Below are 27339 nucleotides of genomic sequence, written 5' to 3' on the forward strand. Positions count from 1 at the left end.
GGCGCAAATGGAGGCGACATGTGGACCAGCTAAGGCAGCGGTGGGCGACTGGCCGCCCCACCTCGCAATCTGCCGAGCTACCTGATCCTGAGGACATTCCACAAACCGTCCCTGAGGTGAGTACCGCTGTGCCCGAGGGCCCCGGTACTGTCGGCGAGTCAGGGCAGACCCCTACTCAACGACCCATTGCTAATAGTGGAAGTGCTCCTGACTCGGGAGTCCCCGAGCGTGATGCGGGTCCCCAAGCTGGGACATCTGCTGAGCCTGTACAGCCACGCAGCTCACAGAGAATACGCAGAGTGCCCACCTACCTAAGCGATTATGATTGTACTTAGTGTTTTTGCTTAGGGGGGAGGGATTTGTTATGTATTGAGATGTATATAACTGCTATGTGAATGTAAATACTGATATGTGAATTGCCTGATTGAGATGCCATGCTGAGCTTCATCCTGGGCTAGGATCCTAATGTAACCAATAGGAGCCCTAGCCCAGAGAGTGTCAACCAATCACGCAGTAAAGCGGGACCGCTTGTGATTGGACGTTATTGCTTCAACCTCATAGGTTGTGATTTGTACAGAGGGTGTGGCTACACTAGCCGGGAATGTTTAAAAGCAGGCCAGCTTCTGTGTAAAGCTGTCCTGGCTGACTGATCGTTGTACCGAGTTCGGAGAAGTAACAGAGCTGAAGAATAAACCGCATTCTTGCTGAATCACTCTCCGACTTCTTTGTTAAGCGCACGACTTAACACCATGTATGTTGTGCTGCCCTGCCATCCTTGCGTTGTGGTTAGCAGTGTCAGACTAACCAAGCTTTGGATCCCCACCCTGCCATGGAAGCTTGCTGGATGACCTTGACCCCTGTCACTCCCTCTCAGTCTAACCTAACCCACAGCATGGTTGTTGTGAGGATAAAATGGAGGCAGGGAAAATGGTGTTATAAATGGCTTTGGGTGCCCACTGGGGAGCAGGGATAAATGAATGAGAGGAAGATGGGCTATAGGTGTAATAAATGTTAAATTCACTCTGCAAATGCTTGCTGCAGCTAAGTGAATATACTTTAGTCCCGAGCTCCTTTGAGACCCTGACCCTTATGGAACAGGTCAACACGGTGGTCTGGGTTATTTTCTATAATCATGGTCTGCATAGATTTCACACTGCAGTGCAAGTCAGTCCTGAGTACACAGCATTCATTCTCATGTCAAGAGAAAAGGCCTCTTTTAGTTCTAGTTTGTTATCATTAGGTCTAGCCAATCATTTCTACAAAAAAAGTATCTTTTTTAAAAGAAGCATGGCATACAGAAAGTCTACTTAAAAGTTCCAGTCCGTCATATCTACAACAGTTGTTTTTTTAAAAATTGTTTCATCTGATGCTTTCACATGGGAGAACTGTAGTTAAAGAAAGGTTGAAAGTCTTGATTTATTGGTGAAATTAACTTATATATTACTTTATTACCAATGAAATTGTAGGTTTTGAATCAGAATTATCCCTCTCAAATGTATATTAATTAATGTCATCCAGTCCCAGATCTGGATGGTTTCCAGACTGCCCTTGGGGAGGTTCTTGATGACATTGTTGTCACTCCTGTCAAAGCCCAGATTGACTTCTGGAATTAGCGGAGGAGTTGGGGCACTTGACACAGTCACTCCTAGACATTCTATTCTAGCCCGCAGAGCCGTCTTTGTCCTCAGTGGGTTGGCAAAAGACTTGAACACATGTTAAACTCACCAAGTGTGACTCATTCTCCACCACCATTATGTCCATGCAGAATTGTCTCAAGTTGTGAGGAGGCCCTTACATCAGGCTCCTGACTATATGAACTCAGATAACTTCACTGTGACATATTTCCTAGGCATTTCAGAGAATGGATGGTTTTACCTGTTCCAGGGCTTCAATATTGCAGCCGGTTATTATCAGTATATTAACATTCCAGATTAGTCAAGATTGCAGTTTCAACTACCATGGCAAGAGGATATGGAGAAGCTTACTCTACAGAAGTGCATCCTATCACAGATGAAGCTGCCTTGTACTGAATCAGACCATTGGTCCATCTAGCTCAGTACAGTCTATTGTGACTGGCAGAGTCTCTCTTTACTTGAGTGCCATTCACTGGAGATGCCAGGGATTGAACATGGGGGACCTTCTGTATCCAATGTATGTTCTCTGCCACTGAGCCCATTCTCCATATCACTATTCAACTCTTGCTAGTCATGGTTAATTTCACCTGGTCAGAGGGTACAAGGAGCAGATAAAACTTCCTTAAGGAAGAGGATGGTCCCAACTGTCTTGAGGTTAGCAGTTGGCCCCTCCTGAAGAAGCCCCATTGAAGCTTAAGTGACCTAGGGAGCTATCCTAAGCAGGTCCACTCAGACGTCAGTCCCACTTCAGTGAGGTTTACACCCAGCAAAGTGTTATTGGGATTGCACAATTACAATGCAATCCTATGCAGTTACTCCATTTAGGATTCTATTGTTAACTACCCCCTCTTTGGGCAAGGCACTCAAGCATTTTTGTTTTTACAACACTGGCCTTTCTTGACGTCAACAGATTATCAGCTTCTGTTGTAACTTTGGAGCTGAAACTGCTCTGGTCACTCTGGTGATCTTCATCAGAAGATAGGTGGAGTGCAGCTGCTGATACTCTTCGGCTTCTTGCTGGCTTTTGATGCCATCAGATATAGTATCCTTCTGATCAAGTTGGATCAGATGGGAATTGGGGGTACCATGATCTGGTGGATCAAGATCTTGTCAACCAAAATCAGAAGATGGTGCTGGGGGACTGCTGTTGGGAGCCCCCTGATCCTGTTATTTACCAGTTTAAAAAATCCCTTGGGAGAATTGCATTTTCAAACCCCATTTAGTTTAAGTGAGAGTAAGACATGACATTCCTACAACAGAAGCGCATACTGTCATTGTTGTGCTATCATTGGGGAAAGACCCATGTCACTGTGGGTTTGCGCTGCTGCTGCTGCTCAAATTGATCCAAAGGACTGGCCAGTCTGCTTTCCCGATTTGAGAGGGCCTGCGGAAAGCCAGCAAGGGGCAGTGGACAGAGTATGAGATTGGGGAGATCTGTGTTCAAATTCCAACTCAGTCATGAAGCTCAAGAAGTGCATCTGAGCCAATCGTCCTGTCTCAGCCTACCCTACCTCACAGCCCTGTAGTCATGTTAAAATGAGATAACCCCTCGTGTCGGTTTTCTGAGCTACCTGAAAAAATGATGGGATATATACAGGGCTCTTTTTGGGCAGGAACGCACAGGAATGGAGTTCCGGCTGGCTCCTGAGTTGGCCACGCCCAGCAGGAGCTCATTAGCATAACAGGCCACACCCAACAGCAGAATCTCATTAGGATTGCCTACATTCGGGGTGTGTGGCCTAACATGCAAAGGAGTTCCTGCTACAAAAAAAGCCCTGGGTTTTGACAACAAACAAGGTGAACAGAATAAGAAGCAAAAGGTGGGTGTGGCTGGATGACCACACTTTTGGTGACATGGGGGTGTGGCCTAATGGGCTAATGAGCTGTGCTGTCAGGGGTGTGGCCTAATATGCTAATGAGTTCCTGCTGTTGGATGTGGCCTATTATGCTAATGAGTTCCTGCTGGGCTTTTTCTACAAAAAGAGCCCTGGTAAGCAATACATTGAAATACTATAGAGTAACTGGCTTACGAAATAGGCAGTAAAGCTTGCTTTCTTAAAATCCAGCAACTAGCTCTGTTTCGTGAAAACCTGAAGGGATTTTCTAAAGCAGTCCAAGAGCACAGAATGCATGCTTCATGGATACAATATCGCTATTCAATTCCCAGCAGTTCTTGGCACTTCACCTTCAGACCTCCCCACATACCTCAACTATATTACAATGCATACCTTGTCTGGGATTCTTGCTCTCTTTAGTATTCACAGCTAGTATTTTTAATAGTGCATTACACACTGCCATGAAACTCTGCACGGCATTTTGGAAGCCCAGTCCTTACTGTCATATTTTTTACTGCATTCAGTAGCATCAGGGGTATTTGATGTAACAGGCAGGAGTAACTGTCAGGCCTGGGAATGCTGCGTGTGGCTACTGAGAAAGGAGGCAAATGGTGGACCAACTTGGGTGTCAGTATGGGAGTCCTTCCAATTCCTGATAACATTTGAGAGGTACAGCAGGAGCTTGCAACAAAGGGGTGTTTTATAGGATACAAGCGAGGGACCTACACAGACTCTCATTTCCCCTACCCCACTATTTCTTCTTTCCCTTCCCTGAAAGTCCCCATGGCCTCTGTGGAGAAACACCATTTTATGTATATGTTTAAGTTGGTGTGGGCCAGATAAGAGGAGACCATGAAACCTGAGGTAGGTCTTGGCCTAGTCTCCTCCTCATTTCCCCCCCCTCCTTATTCCAACCAGCAGTCAGAGGGCAGCTCCCTAGAGAGGACAGGAAGTCCATCAAGGCTGTGAGGAGATTTGCCCCAGAATGCTGCTGGAGGGAAAGCCACTTCCTGGGTGGGAAGGGCTGTTTGATATAGTGGAGCTTTTTGGCGGGAAGCTAGTCTGTGAAAATTGAGGTCAGTCTGCCTGAAGTCTGGAGCCAGTCAGGCTGTCGGCTGGAGACTGCAGGAGGCAGAGGCCATGTTGAGAGTTGTGGAGTTCCTCCATTGAAAACAAGTCATGTGCCTGCCCTGCAGACCATCTAGACAGGGTATGTGTAGTGAAGGGAGAGATGGAGCGATTTATTATCCACCTTTATTTTAATTCTTCAGTTCACTGTTAATATGCCTGTATATAGTTAAGTGTTTTCAAAATAAATTCTTTTACTGTACCCTCTGTACCACATAGTTCCCCCAGCCGCTTGGACACGCTAAGAGTGGGTTGGGGACTCCCTAAGGAGGAGAATAAGGACAAAACGGTCAGTTGCCAACTCTCCAGGGGAGCCCCAAAGATTACCAGGAAGCCCCAAGGTGGGTTCCTAGTGACATCAGAGGGAGGTTAGGAGGCTGTCCCGCCTGACCAGAGCCCAAAACAGGGACAGTGGTGGCAGCAATACCCGGAGGCAGTGGTTAAAAACTGCCCCTTCAGGTGCCAGGCCAGGCAAAGGAGGGGTGGGCAGAGCAGGGTCTGCCAGCTGACGCGGGCCCGTTCTGCCACAGCCTCTATTTAATTTTGTCTGCAATATCTTTTTAACTCTCTGGTAGTACTTCTTGGTTGTATTTTTCTTAACAAGGGTATGCTTGATGTTGTCAGCTTCCAAAATTCCATGATATTTGTCGTTTTCTTCAAAGCCCAGTGTTTTTGTGTTGCTGTTGTTTGGCATCTTGATTCCTCCTTGTTCAACTATCTTCTCTCTGTTCAGTGCTAATGCTGCACATTTATCACGGCCAAATTCCATTCCTATATCTTTGCTGAATATTCAGACTGTATTTAGCAAAGAATCAATCTCTGATGATGACTTTCTATATGTTTTCAAATCATCCATACACGATAGCCGCCCTGAGCCTACTTTGCGGGGAGGGCAGGGTACAAATTTGAATAAATAAATAAATAAATGTGAAATCCTTGGGTCTGTCTTTGAAAGCTAGTATCCTAGGCCTGTGTTGTTGAGAATGACTGTGAATGATATCAGGGCAATGACAAAGAGCAATGAGTCTTCTTGGAAAATTCTTCTTCTTAACAGCTGTTATTCCCCTCTCCCCCAGCAGGGCTTGCTTCTTGTCCAGGATGTCCGTTGGGAGAAGTGGTTTTGGAAGAGAAAACTTGTGGAGAGGTACAGTTCTGTAGCCCCATTCTGCCAGCTCATGTTGTGCTTTAAATTGCCCCCTCCCCCATGGCTTGTGCCACTGTCCCATCTAGTTTGTCTTTCGCATTAAACTAGACACGACACTTTTTTCCTGAGTCAGTCTGGGTTCCCCAACCCAACTCTCATTCACCTCAGTCAGACAGCTGCTGGTGGGAACGAACTTCCCAAGCACCACAGGGGCCTGATTTGGATCCAGACTGCAGTGTGGGGGAGGGGCTCCAGATTCCTCCTCCTAAGAGCATGAGGCTCTACTAGTTTAAATCTCCTCTCAGCCAGGAATTCACTAGGTGTCCTTAGGAAACCACTGTTTCCTCAGTTCCTTAGGAAACCACTGTTTCTTCATTAGGTGTCCTTAGGAAACCACTGTTTCTCAGACTCTGCCACTGTCTTCAGTAAGGGGATAATAATTCTGGTTTACCTCACAGTGTTGTTTTATGTAAAGTGCTTTGAACTCCTGAAACACTGTTAGAAGTCTGGGGATTGTCCTGTTGGAGAGAGCAGGCAATGTTTCAGCTTTCCTTTTCAGGTCCTGAGTTTGTAGCTCTGTAAGGACCAGAAGACAGGGCAAATGATAATACCATGAAAAGCCTTCCAGAACAAAGCAAAACAAAACAAAAGCCTTAACCAGCCTTCTGGGTGGTTTGATTCTGTTATGTTCCAGAGGGCTTTGGATGGTCTATTAGCTGATCTGTTTTGTTGTTGTTTGACTCTGTTCCAACGTTTTAGTGAGGGTGACCACTTGTTGATTTTGAGGTTTTAATGACTGCTGTTTAGTTTTATGCCCTGTTGCTCACTATTGGCTTTTAGCACTAGTCTCAGACAGATTCCCCACAAGCAGCTGTGCTGCCGTTGCTTTTCTGTTTCCCCCACTTGCACTGGTCAGTTTCACACTATTCGCTGTGCAGCCACATTTTGACCCACAGCTCCCCCTGATTTCCCCTGCATCTTCTCAATCCTTGTTTTTTGAGATCAAGAAGACGTGGGGGAAATTAGGGGGAGCTTCAGATCAAAATGTCGCTGCGCAGCGAATAGTATCAAATTGACCGATGCAAGCGGGGGAAACAGAAGAATGATGGCGGCACAGCTGTTTGTGGGGAATCGGTCTCACTGTTGCTGTTTCTGGTTGTCGATTGTTTTTGTTGTTTTAATTTTATCTGTTATTATGTCATTGTATCCCACTTTGCTTGTTATCTTATGACAAAAAAGCAGGTTCCACATTTCTGAAAACAAAAAATGATCTTATGACAAAAAAACAGGTTCCACATTTCTGAAAACAAAAAATGGGCTTGCAGTCAAATTAAGCTCTGATGGAAAATAAAGGCTCTGCATGTGAATCCTACACTTCTAGCAGTTCTTCATCACCTAAAAGCTCTGAAGGAAACCTGAAACTAACCCCTCTGCCATGCTTCTTTCATTCCTGCAAAGCACCATCTGTTATACACTTAGCAATTGTAAAGCAATGTGTCACCTTCACAGCTTTTCCCATCGCTGAAGACACTGTATCCACTGGGGCAGGAGCACTGGTATGAGCCTGGAATGTTGATGCAGGTGTGCATACAGAGACGAGGGGCTCCCTCCAGCTTGTAAACTTCACATTCATTCACATCTGCAAGGAGGAAAAAGTGATACCATCCCATTATGCTGCAGAGCCTGGACAAACAGCTCATTTTATGAGTGGAAATAAATATCTGGATAGCCCCATTCCTGGTGGTATTTGATCACCACGAGGAGTCTGTATTCCAGATCTATGAAGCACAAGTAATTTTATCACAGCCCTTGGTACTCATCTACTGGAATGTAGTCTAATAGAATGTAACCAAAGCTTTGAAGCCATGTTCCTTTGAAATTGCTTTTAAAAGCTGGAGCAGAGTTGCTAAGATGGTAATAGCTGAAGCAGCCAGATCCCTGATGCAGAAGATCCAAGTTAGGTATCATGTCTAGAAGTTTCATATTTGAGAATTAATGTTTAAAAAGACATTGCCCACATCTGATCTGTAGCCACTCAAACATCATCTTAAACTATTGGCCTACAATGTCTTCTTATGGGGGAACACGAAGGATGGAACTTGCTTTTGTGCTGTTACATCCTTACATCCTTCCTTGTCAATATGTCCAGGGAGGCAAATGAAAATGGATAATGGTAGTGACGATACGACAACTCTGCATCCTCTGGACAGGGCTAGCCAAGGCAAATTAGAAATTTCAAACTCTTGCCCTGAAAAATTTAAGATGCGAGGTAAGTTGCCTGGATGCTAGACTCTTTCTCTTCTCCAGCCACAAATGGTTACCCCTGCTCACAGAGATCCTGAAACAAGCCAAACTGAGTGGTCCCTGGGGTGCCACAAGCCAGCTCTGCAGGGGTCACTCCGCTCAGTGGTACAAACAGCAAATACTAGCTCACCAATTGCTTCCTCCTAAACACTGACAGCAGTGCAGGAAAAGACAACTGGTGAACTTATACCAACTATGGTTGCCAATTAATGGTCTGAGCTGGGAAGCCCCTGAGGATTTGACACAGTTACTAGAGCTTGGTTATGCTGGTTCCTGGCACCCAGCAGCCCTCTAGGGGTATGTTCCCTGAGGGAAATGGCCACTGCTCCCCCGTTGACATCCCTTGACTTTGGAAATGAAACTACTGTCTATGCCTGTTTCTAGGGTAACATCGTCTGGAAAAAGAGGGTGCTACCCTAGAGGAGAGGAAGCGACCTCTCTAGGTACCGGCACCATCTTGAATGCTCAGTAAAGCAGAAGGAGGGCAGGCAGGTGCTATAGTGCCAGTTTTGGATGCAAAGAGGAGGGATCAGAAAAGGTTGCTAGATGGTAGACCCTGATGTACAAGTCTGTCTGATTCACTACAGACGTGCTACAGACGATTATAAAATATCTCAAATAAAGGGGTTGCGCAGTATCTCTTGTGATATATTAAGAGACGCTGCTTAGATGTTTGAATATATGATGCTTTCTATGTATTAAATCATATATGGTGAATTAATTGTAAAAATATAAAACAAAAAATATAAAAATTATTTGAGATATTTTATAATCGTCTGTACCATGGGATTTGCTGATTTTTGGTATTTCCTACTTACTGTGGGTCCTATTTTGGTTTTGTGAATCACTTTGGACTTAGGCAGTTCTTATTCTAGACTCTACAGAAAGATCAGCACCTGTCCAGAAAGCCCCATGGTGCCCTGACATCAGTGGTCCATGCTGACATATCAGGTCCAGCATGCTGCTGCAGATGTCCTCTGGGGTGGCATTGGTGTCTGTGGAGCTTCAGAGGATCAGGCTTTGTTACCTTTTTGAGCTGATAATCTACAACAACCGGCCAGGTAGGGCTTAACAAGGAAGCTTTAGTGTCTACCTGATTCCAATGTGATGTGAGCTAATTCAAGGCTTATCTCTAGGTGCCAATATACTCAATTGAACTACATTTATTCCAGTTCAAAGCCAAGGGCAACAAACAAGGAGTGTGGCTTCTGCCATCAGCAGTTACTGTCTTCAAAATCTAGCTTTATGAGGAGCCTATGACTTAACCCTTTAGTCCCTTGCAAACAAAGACTGCAATTATATGTTCATGCAATCTGGGTGAAAATCTCATTGAACATATTGATACTTCCCTCCAAGTTCCAAGTAGACACACAGTTGTAACTCTAAGCATGCATAAGCCTAAGGCGTTGTCTCACACCTATCCCTAGTTTTCCTCTTTCTTCCCTCTCATCTATCATATCCCTGCTATTTACTTTATGTGTCTATACCCTACACTCTTAACCAAACTTGATTCACCAGGCAGCACACAATAAAAAGAATGGCAACTGAAAACCAAAGACATAAATAATTTAAAGCATAAAATAAAAAACAACAATAAATTACAAAAACAAACATACCTTTACTAGTTTTGCTGTTGTCTGGTGTTTTTTGAAGATTATGTTGCTGGTGGTTATGTGTTGTCAATTACATTTTAGCAGATAATATAAGGGGCAGGAATATAACATTCCTATAGCCAACTGTGCTGATCAACATCAAAAATCCAGCAAAGGGAAACAGAAAACAATAAAAATAAAACAACATGTATCCTTAATGTGCCAGATTTCAGACTGATGGGACAGTCTAGATTTTATGAGGAATAGAATTTTCAGGCACTGTAATGGCAGAAGAATATTGAATGACTGCGGCTCATAAGAAGCAGCTCCTGCAGCTCAAAAAATCTGTCTCCTGCAACTTTCAGTTACCGATCCAGCAACACTGGTGATTCTTGAGATGCACCATTCCATCAATCGCTTACCCTGGCAGATGCTGTTTTCTGCGGTGCCACTCATATGGAATCCTGGTTCACAGCTGCAATGTTGCATCCGGTCAAATTTGGCACAGCGTGGCTTGCGACTAAAAGCTGGATCATTTGTTACACTCCATGCTGGTGGCACTAACAAATAAGGGAGACAACAGGAACCATTAACAACAACAACAACGAGTTTGCCTCCTGCTCTGAGCATGTGTCTTTCTGGATGGAAGAGCCAGCCAAACACAACAATAATAGTTAGATGCTCTGGTGTGTCATGCTGCTTTTGAGCTAAGGCAGTCCTAGAAAATTTCCAGTTGCAAGAACAGGGGGATAGGAATGGAAATGGAATTCAGTAGTACACAAGAGCAGCAAACTTGCTGAGATGAAGTGGAAGAAGATCAAAGGTTGGACAGTAGAAAAGGGCAAGAGTCCAAAGATTAGCAAAATATGTGGCAGGGGATGGGCATTTTTGTGGGCGCGCCTTACTTCTTCAGATACAGCTAGAATGGAAATCCATCTGTCCTATTTATTGGAAAGAGGAGTGATTTCAGGTGCCGAATGACATTAGCAGGCAAATGACATTAGTAGGCAAATGACAATAGCAAGTGTGATTGGATTTAGGTGAGATATACAGAGGGGTAATAGGCGTGGAGATAAATAGGACAAATGGACTCCCATTCTAGCTTTATCTGAGCAGTGACTCACGAAAACTCATACCCTGCCACATATTTTGTTAGTCTTTAAGGTGCTACTGGACTCTTGCTCTTTTCTACTGCTACAGACAGACTAACATGGCTACCCATCTTGATCTATCTCCAAAGGCTGGACAGACAAGGAGAAGAAATCTCCTCTTGGACCTCCTAGAATCATTGCAACTGATGGGAAAATGAGGTGTGTGCACCAGTGTTCCCTCTAAGCTGAGTTAGTGTGAGCTAGCTCACAGTTTTTTATCCTTCGGCTCACACATTTTTGTCTTCGCTCAGGAAGGATGGTTCCAGAGCAGACTAATTTATGCAGCAGCCAAATCGCTCGCTCACAACTTTAATGTCAGTAGCTTGCAAAGTAGAATCTTTGCTCACAAGACTACACAGCTTAGAGGGAGCATTGATGTGTACCAGATAAAACAGGGATCTGCCCTCCTGTGCAACTTATTCAAATAAGGACATGATGTGGCACAAATACCACATGGTAATTATATCCACAGATACATGATTAGCTTCTTTCATTTGTTTGAATGGGATGTGAGGTTTAAATATTTTTTCTTCTGCCTCTAGTACCTACCTAAGCAAATAACATACCTGTCTGTGTTTGATATTGGCAATTGGTACCAGTCCACTCCTGTGGACAAATGCATTTGTACTGGTCAACTCCATCTACACATGTCCCACCATTCTGGCATAGATGACTTGTGCATTCACTGATACCTAAGTAGAAGCAATTAAAGTACAAAGAGTTATGTGCTTTGTTTTCAAAAAAACCCATGAGCTGCTTTCAAAGTTCCTCATGAAAAGCCATTAGCCTTTGGCCAGAAGACTTTGGGTCTGTAAAATGTGGAGCTCTATCTTTATTTATCTAATAGGAATAAGGCCCATTGTGGAAATAAATACAATGAGCTCAAGAAAGAGGCTCTGGGTGGGTGCCCCGGCCTTGGGCACTCAGCATCAATTTGCTGTGCTGACCTCAGCTGGGTATAATTACACAGAGTCCACAATTTTCTCCAGAGGAACTAATCTCTGCCATCTGAAGAGCAGTTGTCATTCTGAGTGATCTCCAGCCCTCACCTGAAGATTGACAATAATGGTTCCCTAGGAGGAAATGGCTGGTTTGGAGGGTGGAAATTATGCCAGCGTACCTGTCTGAGGTCCCACCCCTCCTCAAACCCCACCGTCTCCAGGCTCCACCCTTCAAATCTCCAGGAATTTCCCAACCTGGGGTTGACAACCCTATCTCCTTCCCAGCCAACCATCAACCAACCTTTATCGGCCCCTCTGACTTAAGCTTTCCATCTCCTCCCCCCTCCCTGCAGCCTCTACCTAGGAAAAGTACAGTCTTTCTCTGCAGTGGGGACCAAAACAGCTTACATCATTCTCCCCTCCCCCTTTCAATCTGTACAACAACCCTGTGAAGTAGGTTAGGCTGAAAGTCTGTGAGTGGTCTAAAATCACCCAGCCAGCTTCTACAGCAAGAACTTGGGTCTGGCAGACCCTGTTTTGAAGTGCTAATTGCTACATCACAGTGGTTGTAATAGGGGGGCTGCTACTGGTGAACAGGAGCAAGCAGCTAGGCTTAGTTAAGTCATGCCAGTCACATGGCATAAAGTCACCAAGAGGGTGCTGCCAGGCCTAGGGTAGCCAACCTCCAGGTGGAGCCTGAAAATTGCCTGGTATCACAACTGAACTCCAGACAACAGATCTGTCTCTTCCCCTGGAGAAAATAACTGCTTTGGAGGGTGGACTCTATGGCATTCTATTCGGCATTCTATTCATGCACCATTCTATTCAGCTCCCCTCCCCAAACTCTGGCTTCCATAGACTCCACTACAAAATCTCCAGAAATTTCCCAACCTGTAGCTGGTAACCCTAGTCAGGATTAGCTCCAATGAGTTGTGTCTCAAAGGCCAAAATAGGCCTGGAAAGGGCCTCCTCCCCCACCACCTTTTATTGACAGAACCAAACGTGGTTGCCTAGTAACAGCCACTGAAGGGAAAGTTAGCTTAGTAGCAGGAGGACCTAAAGCATCTTCCTTGGGAGAAACAGCCATTTTGGCAGTTTATTTAGACAAGGAAGAGTAGTCAAGGCAGCAGTGGGTGGGGGAGAGGAGCAGACCCAGCATCCAGACAATGACACGTGAGTACTCTTCAGTGGCAGTTGACAGGCCAATGGCTGATGGAGCACACAGCACAACCAATGGGAGAGCAGGAAAGTGCCAATACGCTAGTGTGTGTGTATATATATATAATTACAGTTTTATTCTAGAGGGTTAGCTGTGTTAGCCATTTGCAGAAAAACTACACATTTTTCTGCATTGAGTTAGAGCCCACTTCATTAGATGCACTAACAAAGGTATTCCAGCATAAATGTTCATGAATCAGAGCATATTTCATCAGATGTATTTGATGAAATGTGCTTTGATTCATGAAAGTTTATGTTGGAATACTTTTGTTAGTGCATCTAATGAAGTGGGCTCTGACTCAGGAAGGCTTAAACTGGAATATTTTTGATACTCTCGAGTGTCACTGGAGTAATCTTTAACTTTTCAACCTGCCTCTTTTTTTTGAGGATGTTCAGGGCTGTGTACAATGTACTTGCTTCTCCTCTACACTAATTTGCAGCGCTGTACTCTCCAGCACTGATTCAAGGAGTGTTCCCTGTGTTAGCCACTGGGAATATATTTACATAGGCAAGTGCTGTTAAGTCACAACCAAATTATGGTGACTGCAGCAAGGGGCTTTCGAGGCAAGTGAGAAGCAGAGGCGGTTTGCCATTGCTGTCCTCTGCAGAATCTCCCTTGGCAGTCTCTCATCGAAGTATTGACTCTGCTTAACTTTTGAGATCAGACAAGCTCTCAGGTTATACCAAACCACCTTCACTCCCAGGAATAAAACAAGATCAGGCTATACCAAACCACCTTCACTCCCAGGAATATATTTACTACATGGAAACTTCCCACAGAGTCAAGCATTTTCCTCAGACTTTGGAAACATCAAAGAATGAAAGGAAACTGAACAGAAGAAAAAGAATCCCACTGAATTCCTTTGTTAGCAAGGAAAGACCAGATTGCTCCTCAGTTCCTATTCACCTAATTTTATTATTAAAGCACTGACAAATCCTGCCTTTTGATTAAAAACAGTCTTTAAAAATGCTCATGAATCAAAATAAATCTAAAGCTGCAACAGTTGAAGCCGAACACAACTGAGAATAGCCGCAGTGGTCCATCCCAAGGAAGTCAAGATTTCCACCTCTCCCTGGTGTATTATGTACCAAAATAATTAGTTCACTGGAATGTCCTTGAAGAAGCAGGCGGTGAATACTTTGTGGGTTACAATGGCATCTGGCAGAAGCCAAGCTCTCCTGCTCATCAATAGAATATTCTAAATAATTGGGTGTCACCAGACCATGAAAAGATTGAACAAGCAGCCAAGGAGCTTTCATTCTTCCCCCTCCCCCCCAACTTTCCATTGAGTGAAGATTCTCATCTGGCTCTCTGTGGTGAGCCATGTGCATTGGGCCTTACCGACACCTGGGCTAGGCAATGGGAGGAGGTAAGCTAAGCACGTGTGGTAGGTGGAATGCAAGCCACAGCAACAATCACTGCCCAGGTGTTCTAAAGGGAACAAGTGCCATTTTTCCTTCCTGGAGGACATCTGCCAAAACTTTTGTAGTTCAATTGAGACATTGTGAAAAAAAGACCCTTGGTAGATTAGGTGGCTGGCTGTTTGCTCACTAGAATCAAGGCTGTCTGTTTGGCTAGGATGATGTAGCCTAATCTCTTTGGAATCTTTCATATCCTGAAGAGTGGTGGCCTTCTGCCTTTATAGCAATGCAGAGAGATGTGACTGCATGGCTCAAATAGCTCATTAGCATTTTTCACCATGAGGTGGGAATCTACTTTTAAACAAGCAGCCTTCTCATTGTGCAGGGGGGACTGGATGGTGTAAATGCCCCAAGGATGAGTGCGTGACAGTTTGATCACACAGACCAGGACAAGACTCTTTGCATTAACAATTTCTTAGTCAACAACGTGGATGCATGTGATGAAACGGGGACCTGCCCTCAGCCCTGGGAGACTGAATAGCCGTTCTGTGGCTCACAAGCCCATTTTTGCCTGCCCACCGTACCTGGTGGGGCTATTTTCTTCCTCTGTCGCTGCCACCACTCACTGAATGGACACCACCTTCATAGAGGAACAGTGAGACCCCTCTGGCTGATTTCCCAACACAGGAAAGTGGATATCTCAATCTTTGGGCACCCCCTGGAGAGTTGGCAACCCCTCTGATTTAGGCCCATTTGAGTTCCCTGGCCTCCCTTTCCTCTGGTAACGTGCCAAGTGGGGAGGACTATGTGGTCAAGGCACTACCAGGCTTTATAATTAAAAAAAAAATATTTTATATACAAGTTAGTCACAGAAAATAAACAGAAGTAAACAGCAATTCCTCTGTCCCCTACACACACCCTCTCTACCTCTATAGTGGGCGGCTGCAGGCCAGGATTTGCTTTCCCTCTCCTTGTTGGAGAGAAACTCTAGCCCTCCTCAGGACTGGTCACGAATACTGCTAACCCTCCTGGCTGTCCACCACAATTTATAGTGGCCTGGACTGACCACGGAGTGTTGGTAGCAGGAGTCCCACCTGTACACACCCCTTGAAGCTGCTGTTCAAGCTCTGGCGAAGGCCAAGACTAGGCTGAGTGTTATGTCTGCTAACCGCCACCAGGTGTCAGCGACTTGTACCAGAGCTTGGCTCTCAGAGACAATAGGGACTAGGATCCTGAAACCTCAAGTGGTCACCAATGGGAACCTTGGCGGGAAGTTTAAACCCACCAATGGGACCTGTGTAGGGTTACCAAGTGTTTTTTGAGCTGCAGTAGGGGACTCCCGGCTCAAAATGATTTTGAGCCACAGCGGGGGACCATCTGAGGGAAACCATAGAGTTTTCCCTCGGATGACCGTGGCCCCGCCCCTAGCGTGCCCGGCGCGTGATCGCGTCACTTCCGGGTGACGGGCACGTCGGGGTGTGGTTCCCCCCCCGGGGCCCGATCTGCCAGCGGCGGGGAATGGGCCTCTGGGGTGGGGGTTTCCCCACCCCCTGGGGGGACTTGGCAAGCCTAGCCCCTCCAGAGGACTACCAGACTGGCAGCCATTTTAAGGTACTGCTGCCTTTGCCTGGCAGCCATTTTATTACAATGCATATGGGAAAAGAGACTGTCTTATACACCCTTCCTCTGAAATATACGCTTCTCATGTCAGTGCTTAAGAATTCTCCCTTAAAATGGTGATGTTTGAGAAAGGGCCAATATTGAATGGAAAGAATTTTATTTATATACTATATAGTCCTTCCTGTTCTTTTCAAATGGTAGTACATAATCCAAATAATGAAAACATCCAATTCCTAGCTAGAATAGCTTATCTGAGACAAATCATCACTCCTGCTAATAGCAGACAGGATGATCCTGCATCAGATATGCCAGTATTTTAAATACACGTTCTTCAGGGCCAGCTCGACACCACTAGGCAGACCTAGGTGATAGCCAAGGACACCAGATTTTGAGGGGAGCCAAAAAGGTGAGAGGAGTCTCCTCTAGTGGCCTGAAGGGAACCTTCAGAATCTCTATATCTGTTCACTCTGGTCTTCTGTAGCTGCCATGAGGGAACACGAAGGGCTTTTGAAGAGTTTTATCAGTTTGTGAGGTGGAAAGTGCCCTCAAGTTGCAGGAGACTTATGGTGGCCCCATAGGGTTTTCAAGTCAAGAGACATTCAGAGGTGGTTTGCCATTGGCTGCCACTGAGTAGCAACCCTGGATTTCCTTTGTGGTCTCCAGTCCAAGTACTAATCAGGACCGACCCTGCTTAGTTTCCAAGATCTGCCAAGATCGGGCTAGCTTTAGCTAACCAAAAACCCATTTAATCTGTTAGAGCAAATTTCATGTAAACCTCAAGAATCTGACACTTACCGGTAGCTATCAAGTATTCTGCCAAATACTTCTGGGAGAGAGAACAGTGGAATTCCATCCATACTTATTGGGTCACTGCAGGGAAATGTCCTCCCAGTTCTACACCTGTGGTGCACATGGACTGGAAGACCTTTGCAATCTGCCCTCTGTGATTGCATCTGGCAAACGGCCCCTGAAGTACTGAATTATTGCAGTAAGCTATGTACAGCTTTTTGAACACTCCAAAATAAATGCTTATTGTGAGTGTGTGTTAAGCATTGTCAAGTCACTTCTGGCTTATGGTGACTCTATGAATTAATTACCTCCAAAATATTCTATTTTTAACAGCCTTGCTCAGGTCTTGCAAATTGAGGGCCATGGCTTCCTTTATTGAGCCAATAGATTGCATGTTGGGTGTAGTGTAGTGGTTAAGTGCACAGGCTTTGGTGTAGTGGTTAAGTGTGTAGACTCTAATCTGGGGGAACCAGGTTTGGTTCCCCACTCCTCCACTTGCAGCTGCTGGATGACCTTGGGCAAGCCATAGTTCTGTCAGAGCTGTTCTTGAAAGGGCAGTTCTTGAAAGAGCGCTTTCAGCCCCACTACCTCACAGAGTGTCTGTTGTGGGGAGGGGAAGGGAAAGGAGTTTATAAGCCACTCTGAGAGTGAAGGGTGGGGTATAAATCCAATCTCCTCCTCCTCCTCCTTCCTCTTTTCATGTTGCCTTCAAATTTTCCTAGCATTGGTGACTTTTCCAGTGAGTCTTGTCTTCTCATAATGTGACCAAAGTACAACAGCCTCAGTTTGCTCATATTAGCTCCCAAGGAGAGTTCAGGATTGATTTGATCGAGAATGCTTATTAGTGTTATTTATTTATTTATTATTTTAATTGATAGCCCACCCTCCCCGCGAGCGAGCTCAGGGCGGCTCACAATCCCCACGTCCCTGAGCAGTGAGACATTCCTGGAGCCATACTACCTAGAACAGAGGTGGAAGCAAAGCAGCATCCCTACAACACAGTAGATCTGCCGTTCTCCAGCAGGCTCCCGGAAAGGGGATTCTGCATGCCAGTGGGTATCACCTTCCTCCAACTCACAACGTGTTCTTTATCAGACTCCCATAAGGCATCTCTTGATCCCTACCTCTCATGATCAACCCATTCATGACAATATGATAGCAACCTCACAAAACTCTTGTAAATGTGGGGAAATCCTGTAATGTGTTCTGACCACAGACTAACACACTGTTTCGTAAGTTAAAATATATACACAAATCCAAATGTCTGTTAATTTTTAACTGCGTAATTATGTATAATTTCCTTGTTTGCCAAATCTGGATTAACTACACATTGACAAAAGGGCATGATTCCAAATAAGCATGTCAGAGTAATTACTATATTTGTGCCATGCCAGTATCATTTTCAGATGCTGGCATCTGTTATTAGAAATAAAGAGGGGCAGGATGTGGTTTATGCTTGGCTCTTCAGTCTTAGCCACAACGAATAACAGTTGCATGGATCTGAAATAATCAGCAGTATTAGGAGCACATGACACTTGTGGTGCATCTACAAGATCATACTGTGAAATCTGGATGATTTTGTTTGGAATAATTGCCATGCTGGTTCAAAAATCAATTGTACTGATTAATATCAACTTTACACCAATAAGCACTCTTTTACTATTTTAAATTGATGGTAGAAGAATAATAGAATCATCTTCAGGGGTAAAATTATATTATGAAAGGCTGTTGATTGCTTGCCATTATGGAAAGGGGACTGTAAGCTGCTCTGAGACTCCTTTGGGTAGTGAACAGGTGGGGTATAAATCCAATCTCCTCCTCTTCCTCCTCTTTCAATACAATAGTATGTCGGGGGGGGGGAGGAAACAATGATGACAGTCTGATAATTGAAAAGAGGTCTGGAGGTGGGTGGGAGTGGGAAGGGCAAAGGAAATGGACAGAACCATTACACACAAGGAAAAAGGTGACTCAGAAATTGGCTTCCAGGAAAAGATTGGGGTAAAAGTTATCTCAAAAGAACCAGAAAAAAAAAACAAAACAGAGGAAAACCCCAAAACAGAAGCAAAAACTAAAGGCACAATAATACATGTGGAAATGAGGTTCAGGACAGACAAAAGAAAACACTACTTTACACAGAAAGTGATTAAAATGTAGAATTTGCTGCCAGAGGATGTAGTGATGGCCACAGGAATAAACAGTGTTAAAAGGGGATTAGATAGATTCATGGAGGTTAAGTCTATTAATAGCTACTAGCTATGGTGACTGAGGGGAACTTCCACATTCAGAGACACTAATCCTCTGAATCCCAGAGCCAGGGGGCAACATCAGGGGAAGGCCTCAGCCTCTATGCCCTGTTGTTGGCCATCCAGAGAAACTGGTTGGTCACTGTGTGAGACAGGATTCTGGACTAGATGGACCCAGGGTCGATGCTACCATTAGGCCAATTTAGGCAACTGCCAAGGGCACAGACCTCAGAGGGGCGCAGCCCACTGCTGAGCCCGGCAGCAGCTCCTCTGGCACGGAGTAGCGCAGTGAGGCCCCTTCCACTGCCGCCACCCACCTGGCCCCAGCAGCACCAGCAGAGTCAGCCCCAGCAGCCAGCGATCTGTGCCACTCATCTCTCTGCTGTGCTTGGGGGCCGAAGTTGCTGGCATCCCGCAACAAGTTGGCCATCCCCAGCCCACCTGGCTGCACCTCCCAGCAGCCTCGCAGCGGGGGCAGCCGGGCACTCGGGCATGGCTCTCCGGGCATGCAGATTGGCCCGACCAGCCCCTCCAAGGCGCTCACTCCACTGTTGCTTTGCCTGCCGCTCGGTGCTGTCCCACTTGGAGCTCCGCCCCCCACCGGCATCCCTGGGCAGCGCTTAGAGTCCTGCTCAATAACTGCAGTGGCCTGCCTCTCCCCCCTGCTTGTGGCACCCCTTCTCGGCCACCCAGTGGAGTGCCCCAGAGCGCCTGGCCCGGGGTCAGGGGCCTAGTGAAGGGCTGCCACACGTGCAGGAGCCCCGGCTCCACAGAGGCGGGTGGCAAGTGGAGGCCAAGGCCAGAGGCTCCCGACGACTGTGGGAGTAACCGGAAAACAAAGGTCCCCAACGTTTCTGAGCTGGGCACCTGTGGAGTTCTGGCACAGAGTGGTGGGCACAGTGACAGAATGGCTGGTACAACATCAGGGAGCCAGGTTATGTATATAACTGTAATAATAACTCTTGCAGCCCTAGTGCAGGGAGAAAGCCTGTTTAACAGGGTGCCTTTTAATCTGCACAGCCAATCAGATGACCTGCCAGGCTAATGGCCACCTACCCCCTCCCACTTTCTAAAAAAGCACTTGGCAGGTGCCAGGAAAGTTGCCAGCAGGCACCGTGGTTCCCTATTTCAAGTTTTGTGCTTTTCATTTTTCCTACAATTAATCTCTTTTTGAAAATTGGTTAGCAATGGGGGGGGGGCACAAGTCGTAGCCTTGCCTAGGGTACAAAAAAGCCTGGCACCGGCCCTGGATGGACCATTGGTCTGATCCAGCATAGCTCTTCTCATATTCTTCTGTTCTTAATTACATCCTCAGTCTAGCAGTTTCCCAGATAAGTGACCCTTTAGAGAGCACATAGCTTACACACTTTTGTTGTTGTTCAGTCCCACAGTCGAGTCCGACTCTTCGTGACCCCATGGACCACATCACGCCAGGCCCTCCTGTCTTCCGCCGTCCTCCGGAGTTTGCTTCATTTCATGTTCGTTGCATCGATGACACTGTCTAACCATCTAATCCTTTGCCGTCCCCTTCTTCTTTGACCTTCAGTCTTTCCCAGCATCAGGGTCTCCTCCAGTGAGTGCTCCCTTCTCGTTTGGTGGCCAAAGTATTTGAGCTTCAACTTCAGTATCTGTCCTTCCAGGGAACAGTCAGGGTTGATTTCCTTTGGGACTGACTGATTTGATCTCCTTGCAGTCCAAGGGACTCTCAAGAGTCTTCTCCAGCACCATAGTTCAAAAGAATCTATTCTTCTTACACACTACCAACCCTTTAATCAAAGCTTGTGTCATCCCTTTTGCCTGATTGTGGGTAGTTGGGTATAAAGAATTCATATGAGATGTCAGAGTGGGGGATTGGACTTCTTCAGTCCAGTGGGCAGTGGCCTCAAAATCCTCCACCTTCTCTCACCTACCACAGTTGCCACACCACCCCTTGGCTCTGTCCAAGAAAACTCCTCCTGCCCGCTCCATCAGAGCGTCTAGCTATATGAATGAGAAGGGGGGAAGGGGAATGAAGTGTTGCTTGCTCCGGACCATTAGAGCTTACAGAGTGAACAGATGGGAATTGGGAAATTGTGGAAGGTAGGCTACCTACCCTCAGTCATTCAAAAATATTGGGGCAAGTAGGACGGCTGTTCTCCAGTTTGGTGTAGTGGCTAAGAGTGGTGGACTCTAATCTGGAGAACTGGCTTTGATTCCCCACTCCTCCACCTTGGGTTAGTCACAGTTCTCTCGGAGCTGTTCTCTCAAGAGCTCTCTCAGCCCCACCTACCTCACTGTTGTGGAGAGGAAAGGAAGGTGATTGTAAGACACTCTGAGACTCTGAGTGAAGGTCAGGGTATAAATCTTCTTCTTCTTCTTCTTCTTCTTCTTCTTCTTCTTCTTCTTCTTCTTCCCTGGTTTCTTCTGAAATTTGACGCCCCATGTACAGTACTGTCTATGCTGCCAGCTGGATTGAGCTGACCTTGCCTTTATTATGTATGGACTCACAAAGGTTCAAGAACTCTTCATGTATCCTTTGAAGAAGGCTGTCATTTTTGTGCTATTAACTGGTTTCATAAGCCAAAGAAGAGGTAAGAACTTGCTTGATAAATGATCAGGAAGCAGTGTGTGTGTGAGTGTGGCATACAGTTTTGATAATTATTCTTGCACAGTAATCCTACACACTAAACAGGAATAATATTTTATATAAGCATCACTACCTTGCTGGTATTTTTCTAATCATGCCACGTACAGGCTTGTTTGCTAACCTGATAGAAGGCATCTAGGACAAAGAAACAAAAGGACAAATTACCTTTGCATTGAGGAAATTCTCCAGTCCAGCTGCCATTTAGCTGACACACTCGAGAGCTGGAACCGACAAGTTGAAATCCAGGATCACAGGTGAAATGAACTTCATGGTCTACCATGTTCTTGCTGCCAAATCTTTTGCCATTTGGAGGGGCTTCTTGTGCAGGGCAAAACACTACAAATATAGTTGGGTATACAGGGGTTAGTAGCTCCCAGACAAAAATTCACACACTACTCTGGTGTGTTGTGGTATGGACTACTATGTCCCTAGTGGCTACTAATTGAATTCATGCTGAGGATGTTGTTTGTTTGCCTATACCATGAAACAACAGTGACCCACTCCAAAAAAGACAAAAAATAGATATCAAAGGCGCACTCAAAATAATTATTCTGAAAACAGACTACCTGAGTATGTACAAAATCTTTTTTCTTAGTAATTACTCCAAATGTATCCCTTTCATATCTGATCCCCAGCTTGTTCCTTGTACCATTAGAACTTTTACAAAGGACCCAGTTATGAATACATGAAACACAACTTTCAGTTTCTAGAGGAGCATAATTTCTCTACACTGGTGACTCACAAAGAGATCAGGAAATGGATCAAGAACTTGAGACAGTTACTTAAATTCCAAATATGAAAATTCTTTTTCTCAAATCCACTAGTTCTTGGTTTTGAAAAGCCGGTGCATGGAAATGAACTGGACAGCCAGTTCTATGCATCTACCAGCACATTTTGACAAGTTCTGGAAAACTTGTGCTTGCCAAGGCTTGTTACAAGCTGCATCCTGTGTGCCTCATGGTGCGTGCCAAGTGTAACAAAGCCCCAGTCCAAAGCACAGTTAGTCATACTTAAGTCTCGTTGACATTACAGTACAGTCCTAAGCAGAGTTACAGGCTTCTACGACTGTTGAAGTCAATGGGCTTAGAAGGGTGTAACTCTGTTTAGGATTGCACTTCTAGTCATCACTTACTTGCCTGATTGAACTAAATGGGATGCAAATAGTACTATCTGTCTCTGGACTGAGGCTGAGGTTTTTCAAGTGGCTACCAGGGCTTTTTCAGTTGTGGCTGTCAGACTCTGGGACTGCCTACCCCTTCAGTTGTTTGTTATACCACCTTTCCCTTAAGCTTCCAGAGATTCTCCAAAACCGTGTTATTCCTGAGGGTGCTAGGCATTTTTGCTCCCTGATAATGCTATTTTAATTTGCTTGGATTTATATGGTTGCTTTTAATATTGTTGGTGTTACTGATGAGTGTGTTCATTGATTGCTATTTTATAGTCATATGTCTGAATTGTTTTATTGTTGCTTATATGAGTGATTTTGCACTGCTGTTGCTTACTGGTTTTTATTTTACATCTTTTTGACACACCCCAATTGTTGTCAATTAGATTCCATTTTAATTTTTGCTGAAACTGCTTGGTGCTATGTTAGAAATCTTTCCCATAAATAAAATTAATAGCACATCCTAAGACCTCAGTGTGTTCAGCACATATCATTTACCTTTGTCTGCCTGTGGGGCTTGTTTCACAAATCCCACAAGTAGCTATATCTTGAGTTTGCTATTGAATGGGAGCCATGTGGATTTGTGGTGTTGGGTTTTTTTTGGATGAGCCATCTAAAGAATTCAACAGAACTAATTAATTCACATTCCATGTTGAAGGCATTCTGTGTCAGTGCTGAAAATCCTTCTTATACAGGTGTCTTACAGAGATAATAGTCCTTTCTTCATGGAGGCTGTCAGTGTTATTACTGATGTGTATTTACCAAGTCTCTCTGGGATTAACAAATAAAGCATATTGGCATATAAAAGTGGGGCTCCTTAGTGAGGCACCATCCTTTTGTGGGATGCAAAATCATCTTCCATTTTTAAAATATAGAGAAAAGGGAGAGAACAGTTATTGTCTTAGAAAATCATGTTCCCCCAGAAATAGATGCTGCACACTTATTGAAAAGCTAGGACGCCGCAATGAAAACTGATAACTCTGAAACTTGCTCTTGGTTTACTTACTGATAAGGTTCAATATATATATATTTAATATCTCCATAATATATTTGCAAATATCCATATTTCTGTTTTTAAGAATCTATTCCCACATGGGGCTTTTATTCTGAAGTTATTACATGTTGTTAGAAAACTGTCTGGCCATTGTATAGATCATGAAAGCCATAGAATAGGGCCAGCACTGACAAAGTAAAGCTTGGAGTTGCCAACCTCAAGGTGGGGCCTGGAGTTCTCCTGGAACTGGTTTCCAGACTACAGAGATCAGTTCCCCTGGAGAAAATGGCTGCTTTGGAGGGTGGGCTCTATGGATCACATCCCCGCTGAGCTTCCCCCCCTCCCCAAGCTCTACTCTTCTCAGGCTCCACCCCAAATCTCCAGGAGTTCCCCAACCCAGAGTTGGCAACCCTACTGCTCCACATACCAAGTTCCAAGGAATGCAGGAAAATATCACTTTGAAAATTAATTGAAAAAGGAAAAAAAATCAAAAACCATCCAAAGGAGGACTAAAAAGCTGATCTCCCTGCCCCCCTCCCATTTTAGATTTAACACAATGAGTTGAGACTTTTTTTTTTTTTTACCAGTTGGTAGGTCTGGAGTAGCTTTAGTCACTGTGTTTTGGAGAGTCGTCAGTCGGTGCTTCATGGTGCGGATTCCCTCTGCAAATCGTGTTTCCTGCCCCTTCAGCAATTGCTGCATTTGGCGGATGGCAGCCAGAAGTTGCTGTTTGTTCATGCAGTTCTGGGGAAAGAAGGGTGAGAAGAGAAACTAGGTCATTGTCACCCTAAATGCTTGTCCTGGTGATGAGGCCTTTGCTACCACCCCTGTTGTGCAACAACCTGAATCAAGGTAGTTCAAGAAATCTCCAGCCCCAAAAGCAGAGGTGGGGATGGGGAAACTGGGGCATATCTAAGCAGAGGACACCAGCTAAAGGAGAATGGGCAATCTCTAGACTGTCCCCATAAAGTGACTCTTAACCCAGAAACCAACAAACAGAAGTGATCGGATCATAATCAAAGACTTCTAGGAATCTGTATTTGTTTCAGTGGTCTACACCTATGATACTAGTAAAGTATAATTAGAAAGCAATTGTCCCAATGTCTTTTGGATTTATATCCTGCACTTGCTCCAAAAACCCCCAGACAAAGTACTAGAAGCCCATGAACACATTGCTAATATGTTTTTTTCCTGATTAACAACCGTGTGGGCCTTGGTTCAGATGGGACACTGACACAGGGAAGGAGTTGACTCTTCCCCCTATCCTGTTTGCATTCCCCTCCCTTATAGCTACTATTTGCCCTGTTTGATGAAATACGAAGTTTGTCTCAGGATCCGGTTCCAGTCTTGACAACAGCAGGTTTCAGCGAGAACGCTCTTCGGGGCACTGCTGAAAACTCGCTGAACCTCCTGACTTCCCTTATGAACTTACCAACTTTATCCCGCTGAGTGCCCCTGGAGGGGGTCTCAGGGCAAGGAGCTCAAACTGAGAGACGGTGGGGACAGCGGTCCGCACACGAACTTGGTATTGCTTCGAAACAGGAAGTTGTGGTCAGGCAGTCAATGCTCCACATTGAAGATTAGTGAAGACTAGGAAACCACAGAGGACTTTACATATCTTTTTTATTTTTATTTAAGTTAAAAAACACTGTTTGGCAAAGAAGACGAAGACTAAGAACTGTAAGCTAATTTTCCTTCCCTGCTGGTATCAATTAGGGGACTTAAAGTGAAAGGTGAAGAATTTAAACTGCAAGCTTTTGCTGATGACTTAGTCTTTATTTTAGAAGAACCACATAGTTCTGTTAAACAATTATTGGCATTAATACAGCAATATGGACAAGTAGCAGGTTTCAAAATTAAAAACACAAAAATATTAACTAAAAATTGTACTAATGACCAAATTCAGCAGTTGCAAGAAATATTGGGAATCGAGATATGTTAAAAAGTCAAATATCTGGGTATAAACATAACAAATAGCTATAGCTCATTAATGGAAGACAACTATAAGAAACTTTTCCTTGAAATTAAGAAAGACTTGGAGAAATGGAACGGACAAGATAAAAAAGAAAGAGGCAGAGCTTCAATGGTCTAGAAGAGTATTCTTCCACAAATAATCTTCCTCTTTCAAACTATTTCAGTTTTGAAGAACCAGAAATACTTTAAGGAGTTATATCAAATCACAAGTAAGTTCATTTGGAAATAAAAAAAAAGCTAGAATAAAGCTGAAGATCTTGCAAGATAAAAAAGAAAGAGGTTTTGCGCTACCAAACTGGGCATTGTACTATAAAGCTGCTTCAATGGTCTAGATAAAAGATTGGATAACACTTGATAATACAAGATTACTAAAATTAGAGGGACATGATTTGGCAATGGGATGGCACACCTTTAAGATAGGGCATATTTTAAACAGCATATGATCAGAGGCTCATTAATAAAAGTCTGGGAAGAAATCAAACAACATTTTTATAGTAAAACACCTAGATGGGTTTCTCCACTGGAAGCATTTATTAAACCTACATTATTTTTGAAACCTCTGAAGTGGAGATATGAAGATCTATTAGACAGCAAAAATAATTTGAAGATACCAGAGCTGCCGCAAGAACAAAGCCCTATTTTGTCATGGTGGGAACAATTACAACTGGAATCAAGATACAGTAAAGAGAAAAAGATAGGTACCTATGAAAAACCGACAGAGTTAGACAAAGTATGGATATATACCGAGGAAAAACTGATAAAGAAACTGTATACCTTTTTATTGGATTATAATATGCAAGACGAGGTGGTTAAACCATCTATGATCACCTGGGCACAAAATTTGGGACATAGTGGCCCCTGCCACACGGGGACGAAAAACACGGGCAAAGTGTGGCTTTTTAAAGCTGCACCAAAAGAGACACGCGGCGGCGGGATCACATAGATCCCCTGAACCGCCGTGCACTTCCTCCCCGGCACAATCAGATGCCGGGGGGAAGCCACTGACCGGGAAGCAAGGCAGCCGAACTGCGCATGTGTGAGCATGCGCAGTTCGGCCGGGATTGCTACAAACGAAGAGCGCGCTGGCGATCCCACGGCTGCGCTTGATGCGGCGTCCCAGGTAAGTCCTCCTCTGGGGGTGGTTCTTTTTTACAGCGCGTTATTGGCCTGAAGGGACGGATCGGGGACGGGTGCGAGCCGATTTCCAGATGTTGCGGTGTGCTCGCGCCCGTTTGCTGCGCCTCTCCCAGGCCAAACTCTTCCATGTGACCAGGGCCAGTATAGATCTAGAACAATGGTTTAAGGTTTGGAAGACTAATATAAAATTTATCAGATCGATTCCACTTAAGGAAAATATATACAAAATGATTTACAGGTGGCATATGTCACCAGTTAAAATAGCTAAATGTTACCACAAAGCAACTAACATATGTTGGAAATGTAAGCAAAATGTAGGGACTTATTTTCACATGTGGTGGCTTTGTGATGAAGCAAAAAAATATTGGCGAAAGATACAATCAATGATACAAGAAATAATAAAGAAAGATGCACCCTTTAAACCAGAGCTGTTCTTACTTAATATTATCCCAGAGATGTATAAATCGGAAGCATTCAATCAT

At 44.7% G+C, this 27339-nt stretch overlaps 1 protein-coding gene across 1 annotated transcript in view; it reads right to left on the bottom strand.

The window, feature by feature from the left end:
- FBLN7 (fibulin 7) overlaps positions 1–27339 on the bottom strand; it is a 35272-nt gene that overhangs the window by 4304 nt on the left and 3629 nt on the right. The window contains exons 2-6 of the mRNA XM_015416130.1: positions 24331–24490; positions 21753–21923; positions 11355–11480; positions 10060–10197; positions 7243–7380 (exon numbers count right to left, since the gene is read on the bottom strand). Of these exons, the coding sequence (XP_015271616.1) occupies positions 7243–7380; positions 10060–10197; positions 11355–11480; positions 21753–21923; positions 24331–24490 (733 nt within the window). The remainder of the gene's footprint in view (positions 1–7242; positions 7381–10059; positions 10198–11354; positions 11481–21752; positions 21924–24330; positions 24491–27339) is intronic.

Source organism: Gekko japonicus, unplaced genomic scaffold, assembly GCF_001447785.1.
Source record: "Gekko japonicus isolate JY-2015 unplaced genomic scaffold, Gekko_japonicus_V1.1 scaffold339, whole genome shotgun sequence".
In the NCBI taxonomy this organism is placed as follows: Eukaryota; Metazoa; Chordata; class Lepidosauria; order Squamata; family Gekkonidae; genus Gekko; species Gekko japonicus.